At 35.6% G+C, this 22553-nt stretch overlaps 1 protein-coding gene across 5 annotated transcripts in view; it reads left to right on the top strand.

Moving 5' to 3' along the window:
- Positions 1–22425, top strand: part of LOC136409812 (p53 apoptosis effector related to PMP-22) — a 28481-nt gene extending 6056 nt beyond the window's left edge. For 2 of the 5 annotated variants that reach the window (XM_066391606.1, XM_066391607.1), the window contains 3 exons: positions 18040–18226; positions 18617–18766; positions 18987–22425. In XM_066391606.1, the coding sequence (XP_066247703.1) occupies positions 18040–18226; positions 18617–18766; positions 18987–19261 (612 nt within the window). In that variant the 3' untranslated portion in view covers positions 19262–22425. Of the gene's footprint in view, positions 1–1494; positions 1780–15598; positions 15818–18039; positions 18227–18616; positions 18767–18986 lie in introns of those variants that run through there. The other 3 variants (XM_066391609.1, XM_066391608.1, XM_066391605.1) reach the window with 3 other exon arrangements.
- The last annotated feature ends 128 nt before the right edge of the window (positions 22426–22553 follow it).

The following is a 22553-nucleotide window of genomic DNA, read 5'->3' as shown; positions in this document are numbered from 1 at the left end:
TTGTTAACCTGATTTCTGTTCAGCGGTCTGTTAATTTTAAATATAAAAACACCTGCAGGTATACCTGTTCTATCAAATACATTGAAGCATTCCCACGGGTTTTATTTAAAGTAGCATTAGCTACCCTTTCAACATCGCCCGTAATTGAATTAGAGGTCAGGAAATTGAATCACTGGTTTCCACGTTCATTAAAGCTCACTAGGCGACAAGTGCGCTAGGTATATTAAATTTTATTAACCATGGTATTGTTCACACTCCCGCTGGGCAGTGCGTTGTTCCATCCATCGGAGTTCCTATTTACGGGCTCTTAATGAAGTTTCAAGTTGATTATCTCATGTAGCCAATTAGAGCCAAGTTTCCCTGGAATTGACACTTGAAGTTTAATTTCCGATTAGGACCACACACCACAATGTGTAGTCAACATAATGGAGTATGTGGTAGCAAACTTCCTAGGGCCAACTGGGGAAAACAAACAGTTTAATGTTATGTCTCCGCTGTGGGGCAAATATTGTAATGCGGAATCGATTTGTCTGAGAGTATTCTAACCTTGCAGCCATTTTTATTCTCCTCGTGTAACTCGGTTTGCGCCATTTCGTCAACTGCAGTTTTAAGTCGGAGAATGAGAACAGAGTTCTTTCGCATGTTCCCGCGGTCTTAAAACTATTCTTTTCTAATTCTCATCTCTCAAGAGTAGCAAGCTCGAGCAAAGTTGCCTGAGGATTTATGCTTTAACGCTCTGTCGAGGTTCAAATAATCCTCCGTCGTTTGCTCACAATCCATTGTAAGGAAGAATAATCAGGAAGATATATTTATTTTCATTTATAGTTAGGACGCGGAGTTATGTGTGATTATCACGTTAGCGAGGAACTCATTTTGAAGCAGCTTTAAAGTGTGAATCTGGTTTTGATCCAGATTTTATTTCCGAGAATTTTGTTTAGTCTAATTAAGTTCTATTATGCTCTCTGAGTATTTGTCGCATTATTTAAAAATCATCATGACTGCCCCAGCATACACCCAACACCACCAAGTAGAGATGCAAGTGGCGAATTATACTATCCAGATATTGTAAATATTTCCGAAAAGTTTCGCTCGTCTTAAAAGCAAGAATACGAACGCGAAGCAAAAATAAGAAAGAATACGAATGTACGTTTTGCGGTACTGCATAGAAATGTATCCCGGATTACAAATATTTTTGCGGAAATTTCTAAATGACCCACTGGTATAAAGAGAAACTTATGAAGAGATTCACTCAAGTCCGTATATTGTAGAAGTTTTTAGGCGCCTCCTGGGAAACAATCAAGAGTTCTGAAAGGTTCTTTAGCATCCTCTGAAGTTTCTGAGATATTTATATAAAATACGAGGACAGAAAAAAATAAGAAAATATGAGGGGCACGTGGGGGTGTACCACATCATCCAATATTCTGGCCGCAGTCCTGCTATAGGAAGCCCTGCGGCACGTCTGTGTCTTTGCTTCGCCGACCGACCATCACACTCGAACCGAATCCTGCTTTCAGTTTGGTTGGGGAGCACGTATCGTCCCCAACAACCCTTCTGTTCCCGTCAAAACACCCCACATTCGAGGACACGTGCCAAAATGTCGAAATTCACCACTCGTGTAACTTATCCTTAAGATGTAGGTGATTCGTGACTGGTCATTTGTGTACGATGTGATTGTTTTGAGTCGCCAGAGGCGGACTGTTTGAGCAGGAAGACTGACCGTTACCTGGATTTTAGATAGAGGAAGAGTGCGGATTAATGGCGGAAAATCAGATTGCACAGGTATCTGCATGTTTTTTAATAAGACTCAAATCGATGTGTCCTACTGAGGTATACCGATTTATGGAATAATCGCTGTCTGTTGTAAGTTGCAAGGGAGAGTAGATGTAAATTGGGATCAATTATCTTGTCGCTGTCAGCCTCAAAACCTGCTGATAATATCCTGAACAGTTTTCTGAGAGCTGGCGTTTCAGTGCCCTCCCTGTGTGGGAATAAGACATATTGCCGCCACGTCTAAGTCCATCATTTCTTTATATTCAAATAATATCTGGTTAACGTACTAATTTCCTTTTTGGGGGCATCCTGTATAACTGAAACTTACATGTTGTTTATGAGCAGTCTGATTAGAAATGCGGAAAATTGATTTATTACGCTTATTTGCATAACGAGTATGAAAGATGATATCTTTGTTTCGTTGTTCGTTTTGAGTCGCTTAGGCAAGTGGCAGAGAGTCTAGAATGAAGGATTAAATTGAAGAAAAACGTACGAGGATCAACCGGTAACAAATTTACACACTCACTAATGCTGAAAAGTAAGGTTACCATTACTGCATAAGTGCAATAAAATATTATGTCCCACGCCCCAACTAGGGTGGAAAAATATATTTTACCACTTAGGTTTGAAAATGAAAAAAAAATACAAACTTACTATAACGGCCTCTTGCATCAGGGTTACTCATAAGCCAATTGTTTTTCGATTCATTTATTACTTTCAGTTTCACTACAGACCACATAGCCTGACCAATTATCAAAACTCACGAGTGATTAAAAAAAAACACCAAAAACCTAATATTTTTAGTATAATCAAAATTGGTGATACATGTATCGGAAATTTGGAAACTGTAAGAGATACATGGACGGTTAAATGGGCAATGCAGAAAATGTTATAAGAAACTCATATCCGGTTTAAAAATTGCTTTAGATTTTATCGTTTTGCCGAGAGAAATGTGAAAACGGGAAACATTGGAGAAGGCACTTTAAACTTTGCTCAATAGTTTTGCTCAAAGTCGAAAGTGATTTTGGAAATAAACTCTTATTTTATGAGTGTTCCCAGTTTTCCATTTTTGATATAAGTTTCTTATAAAATTCTCTAAATCTTTACTCATTTATCCGTCTCTATATAACTTCAGTTTTCAAAGTTCCAAAACATGCAATTCCAACTTGAACCACACTGTATACATTGCTTTATAGCAAAGATTATCTACCACCGCTGAAAATTGATTATGAATTATAATTTGTTATCCTATTTCCTGTAACCTTTAATAAATAACCTTTAATTTTATATTTAAATATTTTGAAATATCAATTTTTAGAAAATTGATTTTATTCGTGATTTAAATTGAAAAAATCGCTTGATTAGAATGGTGATTTAAATCAACTTAAGTCTATTCAATGGCGGCCATATCCTTCAAAGATTATTGTTTGAATTTATATATGTATATATAGAGGGTGTTTCAAAAGTACAGCCCACTATTTCAGAGGCGTATTCTATACATGTTAATATATGATATAAGAAATATATATTAATATATTTATATTAATATGTATAAGATAAAAGTTCAAATAATTTTTTTTTTTAATCGTTTCCTAAGAATGTTATGACGATTTAAAACCGGTACCGATAAAGTATGCTGTGCCGATTATGAGCATGGATGGATAAGTCGAGGAGGTCTGGTATCTTGGCCAGCTAGATCACCGGACCACAATCGTTTGAATTTTTACCTATGGGGTCATATAAAACAAATTGTCTACTCCACACCTATTCACGATATTAACGACCTTCGCGTACGAATTGAAAATGGATTTAATCAGATCCGCAAAATACCAAGTGTTTACCAGCGAATAAGAAAATCTCTTAGAAAACGTTCAGAAAAGTGTATCGAGGCAAGAGGAAACCATTTAGAACATTTTCTGTGATTTTTACCTTTCTAATTTTTCATTAATTTTTTTAATTATGTTATTAAAATAATACTCTTTCCTTTTCTTTCTTTTTTTCTTTTTCTTTTTATTTTATTTTTTTATAATCGTTTTTAAAACCAAATTTTATGGCTACCTACCAAATTTCAACATTTTGTGACTTTCCGTTCACCAATTATGGTCAAAAAACCACTTTACCGGCATCTCCTTTAAATCGTCATAACTTCCTTAGGAAACGATTTGAAAAAAAAAGTATTTGAAATTTTATCTTATATTAATGTATAAAATATGCCCCTGAAGTAGCGGCCCGTACATTTGAAACGCCTTGTATATTTCGATCGAAACTGAGCTCTTTGAGACTCTCACTTTATGGTATGGTCTCTATTGTTCTCGGTTTTGGTGTGCGAGACCAATAATAGTTTCCAGCGATCTAGAAGGACTGGATGTAGCAAACAATTGTTGATACACCACCAGGATAGATTAACTTTTTTTAATGGAAGACCCACATATATTGATACCTTTATGACGTCATTTTGTCGTCAGAAATGCGTTCATCATCAACGTATCTGCAAGACATAAGGTCATTGTGAAGTCACTTCCGCCGATTTCGCTGCCATGGATTAGTGTCAAATTCGCCTAAAAGACCGGACAATGTTGTAAGAAATAATTCTACATCAATTTCTTCTAGATGGTTGATAGTTTTGATAGTTGATAGAAGTAGGTATACCAGTTGAAGTGTTTATCAATTCGGGCTGTTTTTATTTTGTCCCAAAGTCGATAAATTGCCGCTAAAAATAGTAATCCATAAAAGTGGTAAGTCCGTTACTTGCTCAATATCTAGATACGAGTATATCGAGAAACGTACCTAAATAAAAGCTTAAACATATGGCTCGGATGTTAACATTTCGATTTTTCTAATTTTTATTTTTACCTACACTTTTTTAGTATTTGCTATTTTAAGATTGTATCAGTAGTCTCAAAAATGTGCTTTACAACTGATTTCAATTTTGATAACAGAATCATGTCATCATGTTATCATTTAATCAATCCTGAACATTACTTCTCCTGCACATGAATGCAAATTAAGCGATCAACCGTGAAATGAAATAATTACAAACGCAGAACGTGAGCTTATCTTCCAAGTTCACTGAATTCCGTCAACGTTTTATACTTTTGTGAGGAGAATGAAGAGTATAAAAAGTGATTACGAAACTGGAGGCAGCATCGCGAATGGCCCCTGGGAGCGAAAACTTTGCCTTATAACATTTCCATCCATCCCTGTTTTCAAGTTGTGCTGTCGCCCTTTTCCGTTTGATGTCCCCTTCAAAACTTTTTTCTTATTTCAGTCAATTCGGACCGTTCTGGTTTTGTCAGGATCAAAGAACAAATTTTTAGTAAAAGCTCTTCTAAAACGGAAGTGTTTGTCATGTAGGAAAACTGAAGTTTCGCGACTAATGCTTCATTTCCTTGAAGCCTTCGCTATAGATTTTGATATGGGTCGACCCCAGTGGCAGCGCATCACTCTTAAAACCATCTTTCAACGTCTAAAGAAGTAATTAAAAGTTTAAACCAGCACAGGCAAAGAGCTTATCTGTTACTTCGAACTTTCCCAAAGTTTACTGCTTCAACCAAAAAGTTTTCCCGTACTTCCGAACCCACATAAGCAGTATTAATGCGCACTTTATACATCCTAGCTAACTGTTTATAGTTAACGAAGTTATACAACAAATAGAGCTAAGCTAGACCAACAAACAAGTTACGAAACAAACCTTAATGCAGTTTATGTTAGGACTCGGCAAAACTAGCTTTCCTATACAACCCACGCTAAATTGGATTATCTACTGTTAGGGCGTTGATAAAGTATTTCCTTATTGGTCAGTTTAGCCCTGATGGCCAGTTAGATGTGGCAAAAAGCGTTCTTTTTCTTTTGAACTATGTGATTACAGTGATCGAACGAGTAGCAATTGTCCTATTTTCAGTTTTCGCCTTGTGAACTACGTGTTGAGTGAATCCAATTTACCTACTGTTCAGACACTACCGCAATTTTCAATTTTCATGGACCATGGAGCAAGGCACATCATTTACAGTCACTATTGAGGCCTTTGTCTAAATTACAAAAGGTTTCCTATTAAGGTTTTCCGTTCCATTTAATTTGCAACCCTTTTGCTGAAAGAGAGAAGGATTTTTTGGCGAATGATGGATTTATTCTTTAAAGGATGTTTACGAGATTTATGTGCGGAAGGAAAACTCTTTAGGGATGTTTGTCTTGTTTGTTTCGTTACTCAGTTGGTTGTGGCTTGCACAAAATAAAATCATTGTTCTGAGACGTCTTTTGCCAGGTCGGAACGGCTTTTAAATTCACTTAGTGTTGATCATTTTTATATAAAATTCTGCATCTCATTCACGCTTGATAGTAAGAAAGCCGGTCTCGCTCGCCTGACCGGGTCTGATTAACGACATTTGACAAGGGTCATATTATTGGCAAAGTTCCTTGGAAGTTATGCTAATAAAGTTATCCACTGATACTACTTAATCAGATGATTTATTGCTTTCGCCCTAAAAACGTTTTTGATTATAGGCGCCTAGAATTTAATTATCGATTTCTTTGCGAGAAATTCTGCTACAGAAACAAATATTATTTTGAACTTTTTTGATGTGGTACTTTGCAAATTTGATTCAAACCGATGCATTTAAGCATTCATGTACCATTACTCTAGTGCCGCTCTAGCAGTGTGCACATATCGTCATGGAATCAATTAGCGTTGCTCTTAATTAAGTCTCATGTTTGTTCACAGAGCAAATTGTTAAGCTTCTGCCTCTCTGTGTGCTGAACTATGATTGCGTACTAATTTAAATTACATGGCTGGAAGTGTTTGCCCGGTCGTACACCATAGAGGCATGAGCGACATCGAACATGACACATGCAGTAATACTGCGTGGAAAAGTGTTCTAGACCAACATTTGATTTTTGATGTATTGATATGTCGTGCGACGTCCGTTTAAATTCAACAGATTTGCGCCATATATCTTCAAGTATTATTTGGGGTGCGACGGGGCTTAAGCTCGAGTTTAATGCATCCGAAATCCGATGTCCGATCGTTCCTAGTTAATTTGAGAAAATCGATATTGAAATCATAGAAATTCACATGTCATTGTTATATTAATTATACACATTTATACAGGGTATCCGGAAAGGTCTTGTCATGAATTCGGGGGGTTATAGAAAGGGCTAAAATAATGCTAGTATTTCATATAAAAAATTCCTAAAGTCCTTCGTTACCAAGCTGTTCGCTCTCAAAGTTTTTTTTTTTAATTTTCCTTTATCAAGTTTAAAATTTGTTTTAAAACTTGTTTCAGTTTCAGCAGTTCTGGTGTTTCTTGGTCGCCCGACTCCGGCACGTTTTGGTTTGAAGGAACCTGACCAAAAAATCACTGAAGTATAATAACATAAATCTAGCGTTTTAAAATACCAGTTTCTCGTAAACTTCTATTAACTCGTATAAAAGTTCTCCTATCTGGAATTTTTCGATTCGGAAAACGATTAGCACAGCGGTGAATAGCTTTGACAACATTACTTTCTACAAGTCTGAATGTTAAATGCATATCTGCACACCCTTGTTACTAAATTCCACGATAGTATAAAAATATCTAATGTTGTTAAATTGACTTATACCAAAGTGTAAATAATACTTATATCTTTTCACTTATAAACACTTCAGATAAGCGATAAACCTCGGTCTTCTGATCTTGATTCACTTGATTTTTTTCTTTGGGGAAATGTATAGAAAACTTCAGAAAATGTATTACTGTTCAAGGGGCTCGTTATTGAACATTCTTGAGAATTTTTGCATTAATAGCTACCTTTTTGTATACACTCACTTTCACATGAAATGCACCACTCAGTAATAATAATAATTAAGTCTTGTAATTTTGGCAAAATAATGCTTCATAATAGAGTATCAAGTGATCAGACTTTCAGTTAAAAGATGCAACATTTGATAATGAAAAAATTAATAATAAGTGACATTGCCTCGTATGGCAATGCAAGCACGTACTCTTCGCGGTATGCTTTGCAACAAATGATCAATATCTTCCTGGGGCATTTCATTCCATGCTACCTCAAGATGATGTCGTAGGTCATCCACATTGTTTGGAGGCCTCGGTAAATTTCGAAGACGGCGACTCATCATATCCCAAAGATGTTCGATAGGCGATAGGTCCAGTGACCGTGCAGGCCAAGGCAGTATTTCCAATTGTGCTTCTTTCAGGTATCGTCGAGTAATGTTCGCACTATGTGGTCTTACATTATCCTGTTGGAAAATGCCATTTGGTAAGTTTGCATGAAAGGTACTAATACTGGCCTCAGAACATTGTCAATGTAGCGACGTGCGTTTAGGGTGCCTGGAACGAACACAAGAGAAGATCTTTGGCCAACACATATCGCACCCCAGACCATAACACTAGGTGTTAAAGCTGTGTGGCACCTTTCAGAAAATTGCAAATTTCTTCTTTCACCTCGGTATCGTCTTACTCTTCTACGACCATCATTGATCCATAAACAAAATCGCGACTCGTCACTGAAGACGATATTGTTCATCATTAATCAATCAATGATTCCAATTAATTCGTTCTTGACACCAGGCCAATCTGGAAGCTTGGTGTTGGGCGGTTAATGGCAGTCATAGATTTGGGCGGTACGAATGCAGGCCAAAAGACGAAATTCTTCTGTAAACTGTTGCTATCGACACCCGACGATTTAGAGCTCCCATCCAATCTACTGCTACAGACACTGTTGTTTGAAATCGATTACCAATGGCCATCCGTCTAAGAAGTCGATCTTCACGTGCGTTGCTGCTACGGGGAGGACGTCCAGCTGGACGATGTCGCTGAACCCTCTCTTCAAACCACGAAGACCATATTCTCGCAATCGTGGTGTGGTTCCGATTCATTCTTCGGGCAATCTCACGAAAAGAAAGTCCACCCTCCTTCATGCCGATAATTCGCCCTCTATCAAAATCCGAAACGTGGGAAAAATTTCGACGCTGTCTTGCTGGGGGCATTTTGAGATGTCTTGTTCGCAGTTCAACAACAAAATAAACTGATATTTCGATGTAAATATTATTTTATTTATTTACAATTAAATAAAAAATCTAATAGGTCGATGACAAAAAAACACTAGCATTCTTTCTTTTTTACTGAAAGTCTAATCATTTGATACTCTATTATGAAGCATTATTTTGCCAAAATTACAAAACTTAATTATTATTATTACTGGGTGGTGCATTTCATGTGAAAGTGAGTGTAATAAAATGCGATTTTCTCAAAAACGGTACAAAATATCGATTAAAGTAATGTATATTGTGTCGTAGGAAATTTGTAAAAAAATGGATTTCGTTAACTCGCAAAAAAATGAATGAGTTTAAATGAGAAACTTTGTTGTTCTCTGTATAAGAAAGAGATGTGAAACATCTGTTTACATATAAAAATAAGCATTACTATGAATTATTTAAACCGCCCAACTTTTATTGTTACCATGATAATTGTTTGAACGTTTCAGCAAAAATACTTTTTTTAACTTCTTACTTCGAGAACGAATAACTTGGTAACGAGATAAGGTCGCTAAGATTTTTTTTATATGCATTTTTTTAGGTTTCCCTAAATTACCTAGAATTTATGATATGACTTTTCCGGGTGCCCTGTATGTAACTTTTGCTATATATTTCTTGTTTTTGTGTCTCGACCCACCATAACATCAAAATTAACTACTAATTTATATTTTACGAGCGTCGGATATCGGGCACTAGAGACTGGCTTTAGGCTTAGGAGCGCATTCCAAGGATGGTTTATCAGAAATTAAACCCAAAATTCGCCACGTCAACAGGCCTTTGGTAAATCACACACTTTGCATGCGAAACTTCTAAAATCTTTCAGAGTCAAAACCATCACATTTAGTCTCGCCTATGTCTTAGGCTGCCCATTTGCCATCCCTAAGGAGATACGGGAATACGATGCGGGAATCGTTTTGAATAGGGGATGCTCGAGGGGACTGAATGGAACCTGAAATCGTTGCTTATTTACGTTTTGGGGATATTCAGTAAAGTTAGCCCCGCAAAACATCTCATATTAATGGGGGTTTCTCTTTATGTGTTGCGGGCAGTATTTTTGCTTGGTGTGGACCTGCAAATCTGGTTTTAAGATGTTCCTTTGAATTCTAGGTTTTGAAAGGATTAAGAGAAGAATTCCAGGATATGCAACGTGATCTTTTAGCTCACCGACAAAGTGAGGCAGATCAAATTCGACGAAAAAACTTCGTAGAAACACATGTCAGATTTCAATTATTTAATCATTTAGGGGACTTCAAAATTTTCTACATATCACTTATTTATTACCACAAATCAGACAAATGAGACAATTAAGAGTAAAAATAGCATAACAATTGCTCAAAATGTCCCCTTCTGCAGGGGTACATGTTTAATAACGACAAAGTAATGAATTTTTTACTCGAATCAATTTACTTTTAGCTGCCTAATTTGTGCAATTTTTAGTAATAAATACGTAATATGCAGAAAACTTTGAAGTCCTCTAAATCCTTAAATAATTGAAATCGGACATACATATGTCGATATGAAGTTTTTTCCTAAAATTACTTTGCCTTTCATCTGCCTCACTTTGTCGGTGAACTAAAAATGGCCTTGTATACAAATCGAACGTGCAGTCTCAATTATTATCATCAATATTGATTTGAAATTTACGTTTTTAATAAGTCAACTACTCGTAAATGCACACTTTATGATATTTGAACTTTTTGTTCGCCCCAGGTATAGAATTTCAGCCTCCTTCTGAAATTTCCTAGGTACCTCGCTCCCGAGGTTCATTGTTGAAATTAGGTACTTCTTTTGTAAGCATAACTGACCGCTACAAAAATAAAGTCGTAAACTGTAGGCTGCCAAACGTTGGCGTTTAGACAAAGAATTGGAGTAATAGGCTGCCATTTACCACTGCCAGGTCATTACATTAATTAAGTTTAGTGGATATAAAATCAATAAACCATATTCTTGTCTCAAACGGAGAGGGTGTGTCACAGACTTGTGGCAACCGTAAATTTGCCCTGGAATATTGCACTAACACTATGCACCCGTCATAAATGCGAATAAATCAATCTAAAGTTTGGAAAGCGATTTGCGGTTATACCTTAATTGTTTCAAGTTCCAGTAATCGGTTGGAGCGATTGTAAAAGTCCCAAATTGTAATTTATCGAAGTAAGACGTTAACAGTGATGTCTCTATTCAAAATGTTCCCCGTTACATAATTATTCTGGGAACGTTTGTTTTATTTAGCTTTCAAAACTTCTATCGCAACATTATAAAGTTCGCTGGGTTTTGTAAATGATACCCTCATCCTCCCCTCTCTCCTCCTCCATCTCCTCCCAAAGAGTGCGAAAGGGCAAAGCGACAAAAGGGAACTTTGCGTTAAAGCGTAACTAGGGTGTAAGATAATTATTGCCAGCAGTTTCGAGCCTTTTAAAGTTTTAGCATATTCAAATACTTGACGAAAATGTTAAACAACGCCCGTTTAGTAGCTGGTTAAAATTATTGTTTAATTTCGTTCTGTACGAAGATAGGAAGGATTTAGGGCGTTCTGCATTGTTAGGTGTAGCTACCATCCAGGAAATAATAAGAGGGGCTAGAATGCAAGCTTTAGGAAAGTTTTGATGATTCGTTTAATGACTCATAACAAACTTGGGTAACTAGTGAGTTCGAGTAATCATAACTATCAGGAAAGGCTGCATTTATTGTTTTATTAGGAATTTGAAATGGAGTTATCGGTTCAGTTTCATTAGCTAAAATACACGTATGGATCCGTACCACTTCTGACTTAGTTCTGTTGAAGTTATGTAAAGAGGGAAGTTCGTCCCGTTTGGGTTTTTGTGAGAGATGTTAATCCCAGAAACAGAAAGGGGAACGTCTGATGATTCTAAATGTTGCAAATTCCATTTTAATCGGCTTCTATTTAATAATTTGTCTCTGAAGGATGCGAAAAACATTCGATGAACATGCGAGTCTCACATTGGTGCCCCTTTTCTCCATGCCTGTCATTCCGAGAAAGCGAGCACATTAAGAATCGTCTCAAAGGGGAGCTTCTTTCTTTACCATTAGCCTTTCTATGCTATTTCTGTTCATTTTCTTCGCTATTCAAATTTCTACTGAAAAGGGTGGTTTAGCTTTATGATGAACGAATATTCTCGACAAATTCGTCTGGAAACTAATTACCAAAAACAATGAGTTAGCCTAGTTCTAAGAACAATGCTGCTCTGTTTATTTCTAGGCATTTAATATAGGATCCATATCTGTCCATTATGTCGGGAGGTGCCCAGTTTGAGCCACTTTTAAATTTTGCGCGCCGCTATGTTGGGAACCCGAAGAGCTATTGCGTTGAAGATACAGAAAATATAATAATATTATATAGAAAATATATAAATATAATAATTTCAACACTCAAATTCCTTTGCGCTGTAGGAATCTGTGGGTAGCAGATTGGCCTTCATTTTCGGGACACCTTGTATAAAGAATACACAGAATGTGGCTTAATAATTTCGAAGTGTCGAGATTTGCTGCATTGCTAATAGCTTCGTTCCAAGTTTTTTTGCTGCTCCTATCGTAGTTCTTGCTTTTTCTATTAAACTCCGATTAAATCTCGCAGCCTTTCCATCTTGTTCTGGGGTTTAAGGTGTAGAATAATCAATAAATATTCCACTTTCCTTAGCAAGAACTTTTAACTCACTTGATACGTGCTGACCTCCATTATCATATCTTGTTTCTTTGCTCCTGTTCCTCGAATGGGAAATTCTTTTGTTTTTGTTGGCACACCGTGTATGCATGTAAGGTTCGCTTTCACCGAAATTTCCGTATGTTGCGGATATACGAGTGTGTAAGAAACACATTTTCAAGCTTTAATTTAAAATTCTTTCCAATTCGCTTTTCTGACGCTGTGTGATAAATCTTTATCTCTTTAAAATTTCATCACCTGGCTTATGTTATTTATTAAATCCAGCATTTGCCAATTTACTTGCGGAATATAAATAATTCCTACCGTATTTTGGGTCTGCGGCTTACACTACCGGATTATTTTATAAAGCATAATTCATTTTTCTCGTCGGTGGGTGTCAGATGGTAAATTACACACTTTTTGCCCTTATTTCGTTGCTACATCGCATCGGTTTAACGACCCGTGGATTCGCGCCGTGTTGTAGAACGAACATCAAAGTCTCATTTCGTGTATCTTTTTCGGTTGTACTTTTTTAAGCGGTTCTAAATTACCCTTTTTGAAAAAAAAATTACGACGTGTCGGGGCGAGATACTTTTTAATTACAACTAGCGAACAAATGAAATCCCTGGGTGTTTGGCGTGAAATAGTGTTCGTGTGTATAACATATTTCCGTGTGGAGCGACGGTCTTTTTCTAAATATTTATTGCAAGGGCTTGAAACAGACATCTAATTAAAAGTTTCACCGTGGCTGAGTAGGAGAATCGGACGTATAACCTTGCGATTTAATGCCCTTAATCCTGGAAATTTATTTCAGACCATGAAAGGGATTGTTACCAACTTTAACGGTGGGAGTGGTGCAACTTCTTAAAAAGTAAGACATTAGAATTAAGTACCTGCGGAATTGTAAATTGTGTTAGGTATGCATCAAATTGTAACACGAATTTTCACTTATGCTCAATTTGAGTTTGAAATTTCAAGTACGCTTAAGTTGCTCCGCTTTAAGTGCAGAGCAAACAAACGTGTAGCGTTTGCGTGCTCTCATTGTTCCAGTCGTAGTTTTTTGTTTGAACTCATTTCAAGTAGGTTGAAGAACCCACCAAAATAACGAGCAACTTGAAAAATTACCCAAGATATTCCAGTCAATCGCACTCGATTTCCGATAATAACTCGATACTCCGAACGGGCCTTTTTTGTTCAAATTTCAGTTTATTTATAATTGATGACTTTTGCGTGCTCGCACTATTAATCTTGGCCATGGAGCCTTTTAAAGGAATAATGGGAAACGGAAATTCATGTGCTAGGAAGAAAAATTAATGTATGTGATCGCGCTTTTGAAAATTTTAGAGCGTATTGGAGTGTAAATCAGTAGCGACGTCATTTTGCTACGCCCGCTCAATCATGTATTTTAAAAAAGACCTTTATTTATATCTCAGGTTTTGTGTCTTGAGAATTTAGTAGCTAGTTAGAAGCTGGCTGCAAAACTTAAAGTAAAATTACTTTCTCCATTTTACCTATAAATTTCCTTTCAGCCTGATTCAATATCAGACTTTAACCATTATCTGGAGGATAGCTTCAGCAGAAGCCAAGACACTTTTCTAGGGTGGTTGTTTGCTTTATTGTCAGTATTCATTTACCATTCCCACCGCAAGAGGTATATTATGCATTTGCTAGATATGCGATTGATTATTTAATTAGTTGGATCGATTGTACTTAGGAATCAACTTCCTCGGAGCGCCAGGTAATGCTGATAATTAAGCTGTCATCAATTTCGTCGAAACGACCCCTCGCATTTTTGCTTCATCATTACCGAAAGCTCGCATTTCGGAAACGCCTTTGACCGGACAAAAAAGTTCATCTCTTCTAGAACCATTGACGAGCACTCATTCATCAAAATTGTCAATTTTCGACCCACTGTACTTGCTAGCTTTAGCTTTGGACAGTGTTTAAGGCCACACCGTTCAAATAGCCAAAACCTGCCAATTGTGCCGTGATGGTGGTGAGCGAAGCTAAATCGAGGTGTTTGTGCTGGGGGAATTTGCGGTGTGCGATGTCTTCTGGGTCGCCCAGCATTTACAGAGATCCAGCTTTATAAAAATCCGCAATTTTGTTAAATTTCGGACAACTGCACTGGATGATTTTGCTGACATAAAGTTAAAAACCAAATAGGTGTTTAAAGAGCTCCACGGTTAATGAACGTGTTTGTAAACCCTCATTCAATTGTCGTTGATCGTCCTACTCTGTTCAAACTTCAAAGAACGAAATGGGAGTAACAAAATGCAAATTTTCCGCTGTTGAACTTTTGCAACAGTCCACTAAATCCCCCAAAATGCTCTTTTCACTTGTCAGCCATTGATTGGAAATCCCACAGGTATTTCCCCATGTATGTACATTTATGTGAAAAATGCACGGTATTTCGGCTGCATTTAAAGAATTTAATACCCATGTTTTATTTTTCGCAACTAAGCTGGAAATATATGAGCTTTCACAAAACATGCGGGACGGATGTCATTATGGACAATATTGTGTATTGTTTGCTCATAACTGATAATGGCCGACACAGGTTTTTCGTAACATTTTGGTTGTTTAATGCATATAAACCCTAAGATTTTTTGTCCAGGTTAATCCTTTTAACGTTTGCTGAACAATTTCAGAACGATCTTTGCACGTTATTTATGATTTCAGAGGTCCAAGTTCAGTTCCATACAATTCTTTGGGCCTTACGGCAGCAATAGCAGACAGAGCATTTTCCTCCGTCGCTTTTACTCGCTTATCTTTCTTTGAGACAATGGTCTGACCGTGTATAAAAATGTATGTGCACTGTTTGTTGATAAGAGTTCAATGTGTATTTTGAATTGAATCTTTCAAAGAGTTTTTGCTTGCTTTCTTTATAGCACGCGACCTACGGGAAATTCTCATCCTACCCGGTCATTTGATTCCCAATCAAAAACATGATTAGTTTAGAGGCAATACTGCCAGTAATTATTCGAGCAATCAAACATTTAACCCAAATCCATACTAACAGCTCATTAATATCGCTTGGGTGCCGGATTTAAGTTTATATCATATGCCGTCTTACCAGTGAAATATGAGAAAATTCTCCTTGATGTCTATGCATACCAAACCTCAGTGAATCATGAAAATTGTATCATTGAGCTTGTATACATGTGGAGTTGGGTATTGTGTGTGCTTTTTTCAATCAGTATATATCGGTGCCCTGAGTCATAAGTGTTGACGGTAGTATCCGTAGTACCAGTCTTATCGTGCATCTTTTCAGTTAGTTGAAAGGACAAATCGCCAGATTCGATATGGGTGATAAGGTTACGTTGAGGTTGGCTGCTATGAAGCATCGCTATAGAAGAGTAAGTTTTGGACGTGGAGAGTTTTATTAAAATTTTACACAAGAAAAAAAGGCACAAAGTTATTTGACTAAAAATCGAATTATTTGAGGAGATCCGTGTGAAATGTGGCAGAAATGGCGATTGCTGCAAATGAGAGGTCATCAACTACTTCCACCTTTCGATAAAAATTAATCTAAGGAATTCTATATTGTCAAATTTTGTTGTTTCTGAATTTTGAGTCAGCTAAAAGATTAATTTTTGCTTAAGCTCCTAAGGCACTACAATGTGTGCTTCAGCTATTAAGTGCATATAATTGAATTGTGTCGTCTCGTAATCTAAAAGTGTCAAGCGATGCTAAGAAGATTGGAGTGATTTTGTTAGGGCTATAACCAGCTGATATTAATCTTGTTTATATGACCTTATTACGTAGAATCAATCTCAACGTATACGTTAGGAATACCCATTTCCTCTACTGGTATTACTAGAATCACATTTTTATTGCATTGGCTTGAATATGATAATGCATATTATTATATTCGTATTAGAAAAGGCTAATAACGTAATTCTAACATGTTGAAAGTTTGTTTCCTATTCTAACTTCCACAAGACCCTGCAAACAGTTAGATTTCTTAAATCCAAAGACTATAGGAAAAAAACTGTTAATAAACGTCTCTATGTCCATCTTTGTCAGTTTTCCAGTTATTGGGATTCACAACTGGGTTATATGAAAAATAAAAAAAAAAATCGTGATCTTTCACTCATTCATTCATATTCGGATACCCGAAATTTGATCCCTTTAAATGGAACATCTTGTATATTATTAGATCTTTAAAATCCATAATGTTCTAATTAAAATCTGTTAAAAATTATGTTTATATTATCCACCTTTATCGATTCTCGAGGTATATAGAGTTTCAGAAGGGGCTGCCAAATGTAAAAACAGTCCGTCCTACGTTTTCCACGGGAATAACTGCCTTTTTTTAATTGACCGTTAATTGATAGGAAACAGCTCTTGTCGAATGAACTACCAAATATGGACATCGTCATCAATAAAGTACTCATTCTTGAGTCATTGAAAGTGATGTTATATATTAGTTCGTAGAAATTAAAAGTCATTTAAAGTTTATAAATGGTGACCCAATTTTCAGTTCCCACAATTATATGTTTATGTTATTATATGAATGACTTAATTTAGAATTCTGGTTTTCGTAGGTTCAAAGTAACAAGAAAGATTTTTTGAAATTGTTTGTTTATAAAGAAAGTTACAAATACATTTAAAGCAATAGGCAATTGGCGTCTTATGAGTTATGTTCGTTATTGCCTTCATTACCGTTCAACTTAAAATGCAGTAAGCACCATCGTCGTGATAAGAACAAATCTATGGATTACGTGTAGCTAGTATAGCGTCCATTGTTTTATTGTTTATGCTAAAATCGCCACCGTGGGTCGTATTGTTATCATAGTTGTGAAGAAAATAATTTACAGTAGCCTGCCATTTAGAAGGAATTGAATTAAAATTTATATTTTTCTTTCCGTTTCACTGTTCTCACTGAATAAAAATATACAAGGCGTTTCGTAAATATTAGGCAAAAATTTAGGGGGCTATTCTTTGAGTAATTTTAAGAATTTTTTCTCCTTTGACGATTTTAGGAAAAATGTTCCGTAGATACAAGGCCATAAATGTTTATTAACTAATTTTTTTCTTTTTTATTAAAATGGTTAAAATAAGCGTAGCAAGATAATGTGAATCTTGAAAACAACACTAGTAAACACGTTAAACGTCATTTAATTTGGATACGTTTCTAAATTTGTCGCTTTTAATCTTTTTTATTATAAATACCTATACGATTGATTTGATTTGATTGAATTGATGGGTGCAATTCAATAAAAAAAACAGTTCTGGTATTTTTGAAAGAGTTCGGTGGTCAGTGAGGAGAAGATTAAAAGCGTGCTTTCAAGATGGCGGCAGTCATTTTGAACAATTATTGTAGTTTTTAATAAATTTAATGAAAAACATTTATCACCTTGTACCTAGGAAACAAAGCATTTTTCCAAAAATCATCGAAGGACAAAAAATTCTTAAAACTACTTACAGAATAGTCACCTAAATTTTTGCCGAACATTTAGGAAATACCCTGTATAATTGATTATATAAAAGTATTACTTAAACCTTGACTTGTATAACGTAATCTTATTATCGGTCCCCTGTTTTGGTTGGTACAACACTTTTTTAATTTTATTAGGTCATCGCCTTTATTTGCGGCCTAATCGTCATATTGCTAATGATAATGGGATTAGTGTCCACGGATTGGCTGATGTCTGCGGGATGGAGACAAGGACTCTTCATGCACTGTATAGAAGAAAATGCCCCAGAGCCTTTACCCTTTAATACCAAAGGTAGTTCTGGCTGTTATAGTGCCAGAGATGTTGGTAAGGTTAATTAATTTCTTAGATAAAATATGCAATAACGGTCCACAGTTAACGGAGTGTTAGTAAAGTGGAGGATTGTAAAACAAAAGCAAGTGATTTTAATATTAGACGCTTTATTATTTTAGGAAAACTGATTTCTCTTACTTAAATATTAATTAAATCGGTTACTTAAACCCCATTTAAATTGAGAATTCAATCGTATAATCAATAACTGTACGGTTACTGCAGGTTGAATAACTTCTTTAGCTTGAAATAATAAGGCGTTTCCTCCGAAAAAATCTGTAAATTATATATTTCACCTTTTACAATTTATTATTATAAAACGGTGGACCACAGTATCTGTTTTCTGTTTCTCTTTCTCAGAGGTCTAGAAAATTATATCTTTTTCAGCTTATATTAAGGCATCTGCAACTTTGTGTGTGATAACTTTATTGACTGATCTTGTTGCGACCGTCCTTACCGGGTTGGGATTGCGGACGAAAGACCACCACACGAAATTCAAGTACTATAGATTCGCAGTTATAGTTATGGGAATTTCACGTAAGTGTTTTACTCAGCTTAAACTAGCTTTTTTCTAAGCCCAAATGGTGGTAGATTTTGTCGGTCAATGAGATTCGAAGCATGCTACGATAGAGCTACATCTCAAACTGCTTTTCACGCCATCTCAATTGTCATTGCTGAGAAAATCCCAACACATTGTATTGTATACTTATAATGCACCCCTCTGTTTAAATTAAATTCTTTGCTCTCTGTGTTTCAGTTGCGTCAATTCTGATAGCTCTCATCATCTACCCTGTTTGCTTTGCTGCAGAGCTCAATCTGGGTAAGGTTTCCCCCCTTTTTTTTAATAACAAGTACTCACGTATTTTATTAGGCAACCGAACGATATGGGAATTTGGCTGGGCCTACGGCGTGGGCTGGGGCGTAGCCATCTTCCTCTTCAGCGGAGTGGTTCTACTGATCTGCGACAAAGAGAGTGAGGAGATCTACTATAAAGAACGGAAAATCGTGCACGATAACGATTCGCGGGCCTAGTGGCCACATAGTCTGCCCGACGTTGTCCTCTGATCCTAAAATGTGGCGTCGTATCACTCCTTACGAAGGAATCGATGTCGGAGTGAATGAGAGATTTCTTTGAACTCGGGAATAATATTTTTATTGCGGTCAAAACACTTGATTTTGACCCGAGGAGTATTGTACCGAATTGTCACAGAAGCCAGTGTGATTGTTGCTTGCCTGAAACTGAGTGTAGTCCTGGTCAGTTTGATATATGTGATGACATTATTTTTTCCAGGATTTACGTACAAAATAGTTTTCTTGAATATTATTCTTTAGGTTTTAGTTTATTCTATTTGTTTTATTTGTAAACGATCAGTCGAAGTTTGATGTGGCCCGATGATGATTTATGATCTCTTTATTGTGTAAGGTTGATAATTGTTCACAACGTACCAAAATTTAATCATTTCTAACGGCAAACTTTCACTGATTCAACGTTTTCCTTTGTGTGACTTTAATTTACTTTACTAATCTTAAAAATTTCTCGGTAAAAAAACATTTTGAGTAAATCGTTAACGTTTTTAGTTGTTCGCAGATGTAACATAGTTACCCTTCAAGTATTTTGTATTCATTCCAAACCGTTCTGCATTGTTACCATATTGTTTTATTTTAAAGTGGCCAAGCAAGAACCCCTTAATACATTCGTCTTAATTTTTGTTCATGTATTTGGACGATTTACTAAGAGGTTTTTAGCCATTCGTTTGAAGAATGAGTGTCGTGCGTCTGAGAGGCAACCCGGGCAGGCTAGATGTATGGATTTAATGCTAAAAGACTAATGAACCGTTTAGGTTTGCCAGGGGAAATCTCTTTGCAAATCTGTGAGTTTTGAGGAATTATGTTCACTTTATTTCGGGGCATCCGATAACGTGCTAGATACAAGACGGTTAATAGAGGTCAGTTTGTGATTTTGTAACATAAACAGTATAGATAATCCCGTTATTATGAAGTAGTGTGAAGGAAACACGAAAAGGGCATCTTGCCTTTATTTTTTAAGTTGCACTGACATAATTTTTCAAGGAAACAGGCTTTCCCATAAAATCATTACTTATACAGGGTGTTCCAGTTTATAGTAGCAGGATTTTAACAGTCGATAGAAGACCTTTTCTTAAGATGAAAAGGTTATATAAATATATATTGAAAACAGCTCGGTTTTTGAGATACAGGGTGGCAAACTTGACTTTTTTAAAAAAAATTTTTTAAATAATTCACTCAAATATTAAGACACAGCCATGAAATTTGTTGAATGAATATTTGTTAAAATTTTCGTCAAATTTACAGAGGGCGCCATATGCAACATACTAGTGAATATTTAAATTATGATAATTTTTTTGTGCCTCGTTGTAGCAACTTTTTTTTTATCAAAATGGATTCGCCGTTCATTTTTTTCTAAAAAAGGTACTCTTGTTATAAATTGCTAAATGTCAATGTTTTCGAGATATTTTGAATTTGGTCCTTAGCAGTACGACTGGCTTCCACAAGGGAGTTGTGATTTGATAGTAAATAATTTATTTTGCCAATTTTTATATGTTTAATAAATGCTAAAATATTTTTTAATTCATTTATCAACGTTATTAATATTATGACTATTACATTTAATATTATTTATTTATTAACATTTTAATATTTTGGAAAAAAATTAATACCAAACACTATTTAATTGTTAATTAATACAAAACATTGTTTATAAGTAATTCGCTACAGGTTTATCAAAATTTACTATAGGTTCATTTTAGTTTGCCGCGCTATGCGCTTCAGTTTCAGTTACTTTATTCATGTTCATGGTACCTACTTCTGCGTAAACGCTAAAAATTACAAACTTAAACCGTTTCTCACAGAACATAAACCTCCCATTGAATTATTACTAATGATATCAAATTTTTGGTTGATTATCAATCTTATTAGGGAAAAAGCGGAACGAAATAGGAGCTCAAAATTAATTTTAAACCAATTAACCAAAATCATAACAGTTTGACATTACCGTTGTATTCTGTTTTCCATCATTTTCCATTGCATGTGACACCGCGCTTACTTACCATCGCTTCGCAGTTTGCAAACTAGAAGCCGCATCATTTTCACAAGTCCGAACTATTTTACAAATCGTTTAAAATATTAATTTGAGCAAATACAGAATGGCGCTGTGCACCTTGTATTCACTGTTTGGTCCTTGAGGTTAACATGATTGGCGCTTCTTCAAAAGATTATATTTCCTCACTTTTTTGCATTGGAACATTTCCCCGTGGAGGTGAATCCTTTTTATAGTTTAATTACTTAATAGGCCCAAAATGATATAATTATACATAATTAGGCTTAAGACAAATATCAGAAATTACGCATAACTCGCCAAGTTAACGTATTCCTTAAAATTCCTCCCCTTTCAAAACAACTTCGTCCCTAATAAGTCTATACGTTAGCTTGGCCATTTATAATAATTAATTGTAAGTTTTCGATGCCAGAGAAGTGAATATTAAGTCTTGCATATTTATTTATACATTATATAGTAAGAGTAGCTAATATTTATCTTATACATTTGTAATTAGTAGTACCAGCAGAGTACTAAGTAATTTAGAGAACCAGTCACCTTGAGCGTAATGATTATTGTAGGGTTGCACAACGGCCCTTATTCCGTATTATTTGCAACAAAACTGAGGATTTCTCTATTGGAGAAACTTCCCGAGAATTATATTCAGAACTATTGAATTGATTTTGTGATCAAGTTATTGGATACTTTTTTCATTGAAATTATTAAAACCTCTTATAACTAAGCATATCTCTATATCTGTAGATATTATAATTTATAACTAATACTCACACGAACATATGTTTCTAGTCGAAGTAACCGTATGAAGCTTTTGTAAAAGAGAATACAATTTACCATTTAACTGACTTCCATTGTAAGTTGTTTATGAACTGATATTCTGTGACCAAAATTTGAAGCACATTAACATACCTACATGTGGACAAATGGTGCGTGATTACGCTTTTAATCTATGCAATTACCTATTCTTATTATTGGCAGCTGTAATTTTATAACTTGGACCAATCCCTGATTTTTCGTTCATCATATTCAACTAAGAATTTGTTACTATTAACTTTATGCAAATTTAAGCTTATTTATACTTCTGAAAATAAACGTGACCAAATTATCAAGACTTTTCCTAAGCGATCCTCAATTACATTATCCACTAATTCTACTACTCGGTTTTACAACTGCCAGGGCAACTGGTAAATGTTCGCTTCTTGTGTATGAAATGAAGCTAAAAAAATACGTTAG

This window comes from Euwallacea similis, chromosome 7 (assembly GCF_039881205.1).
Source record: "Euwallacea similis isolate ESF13 chromosome 7, ESF131.1, whole genome shotgun sequence".
Classification (NCBI taxonomy): Eukaryota; Metazoa; Arthropoda; class Insecta; order Coleoptera; family Curculionidae; genus Euwallacea; species Euwallacea similis.
Note: the sequence above shows the minus strand (reverse complement) of the source record. Positions and strands in the feature narration are given on the sequence as shown.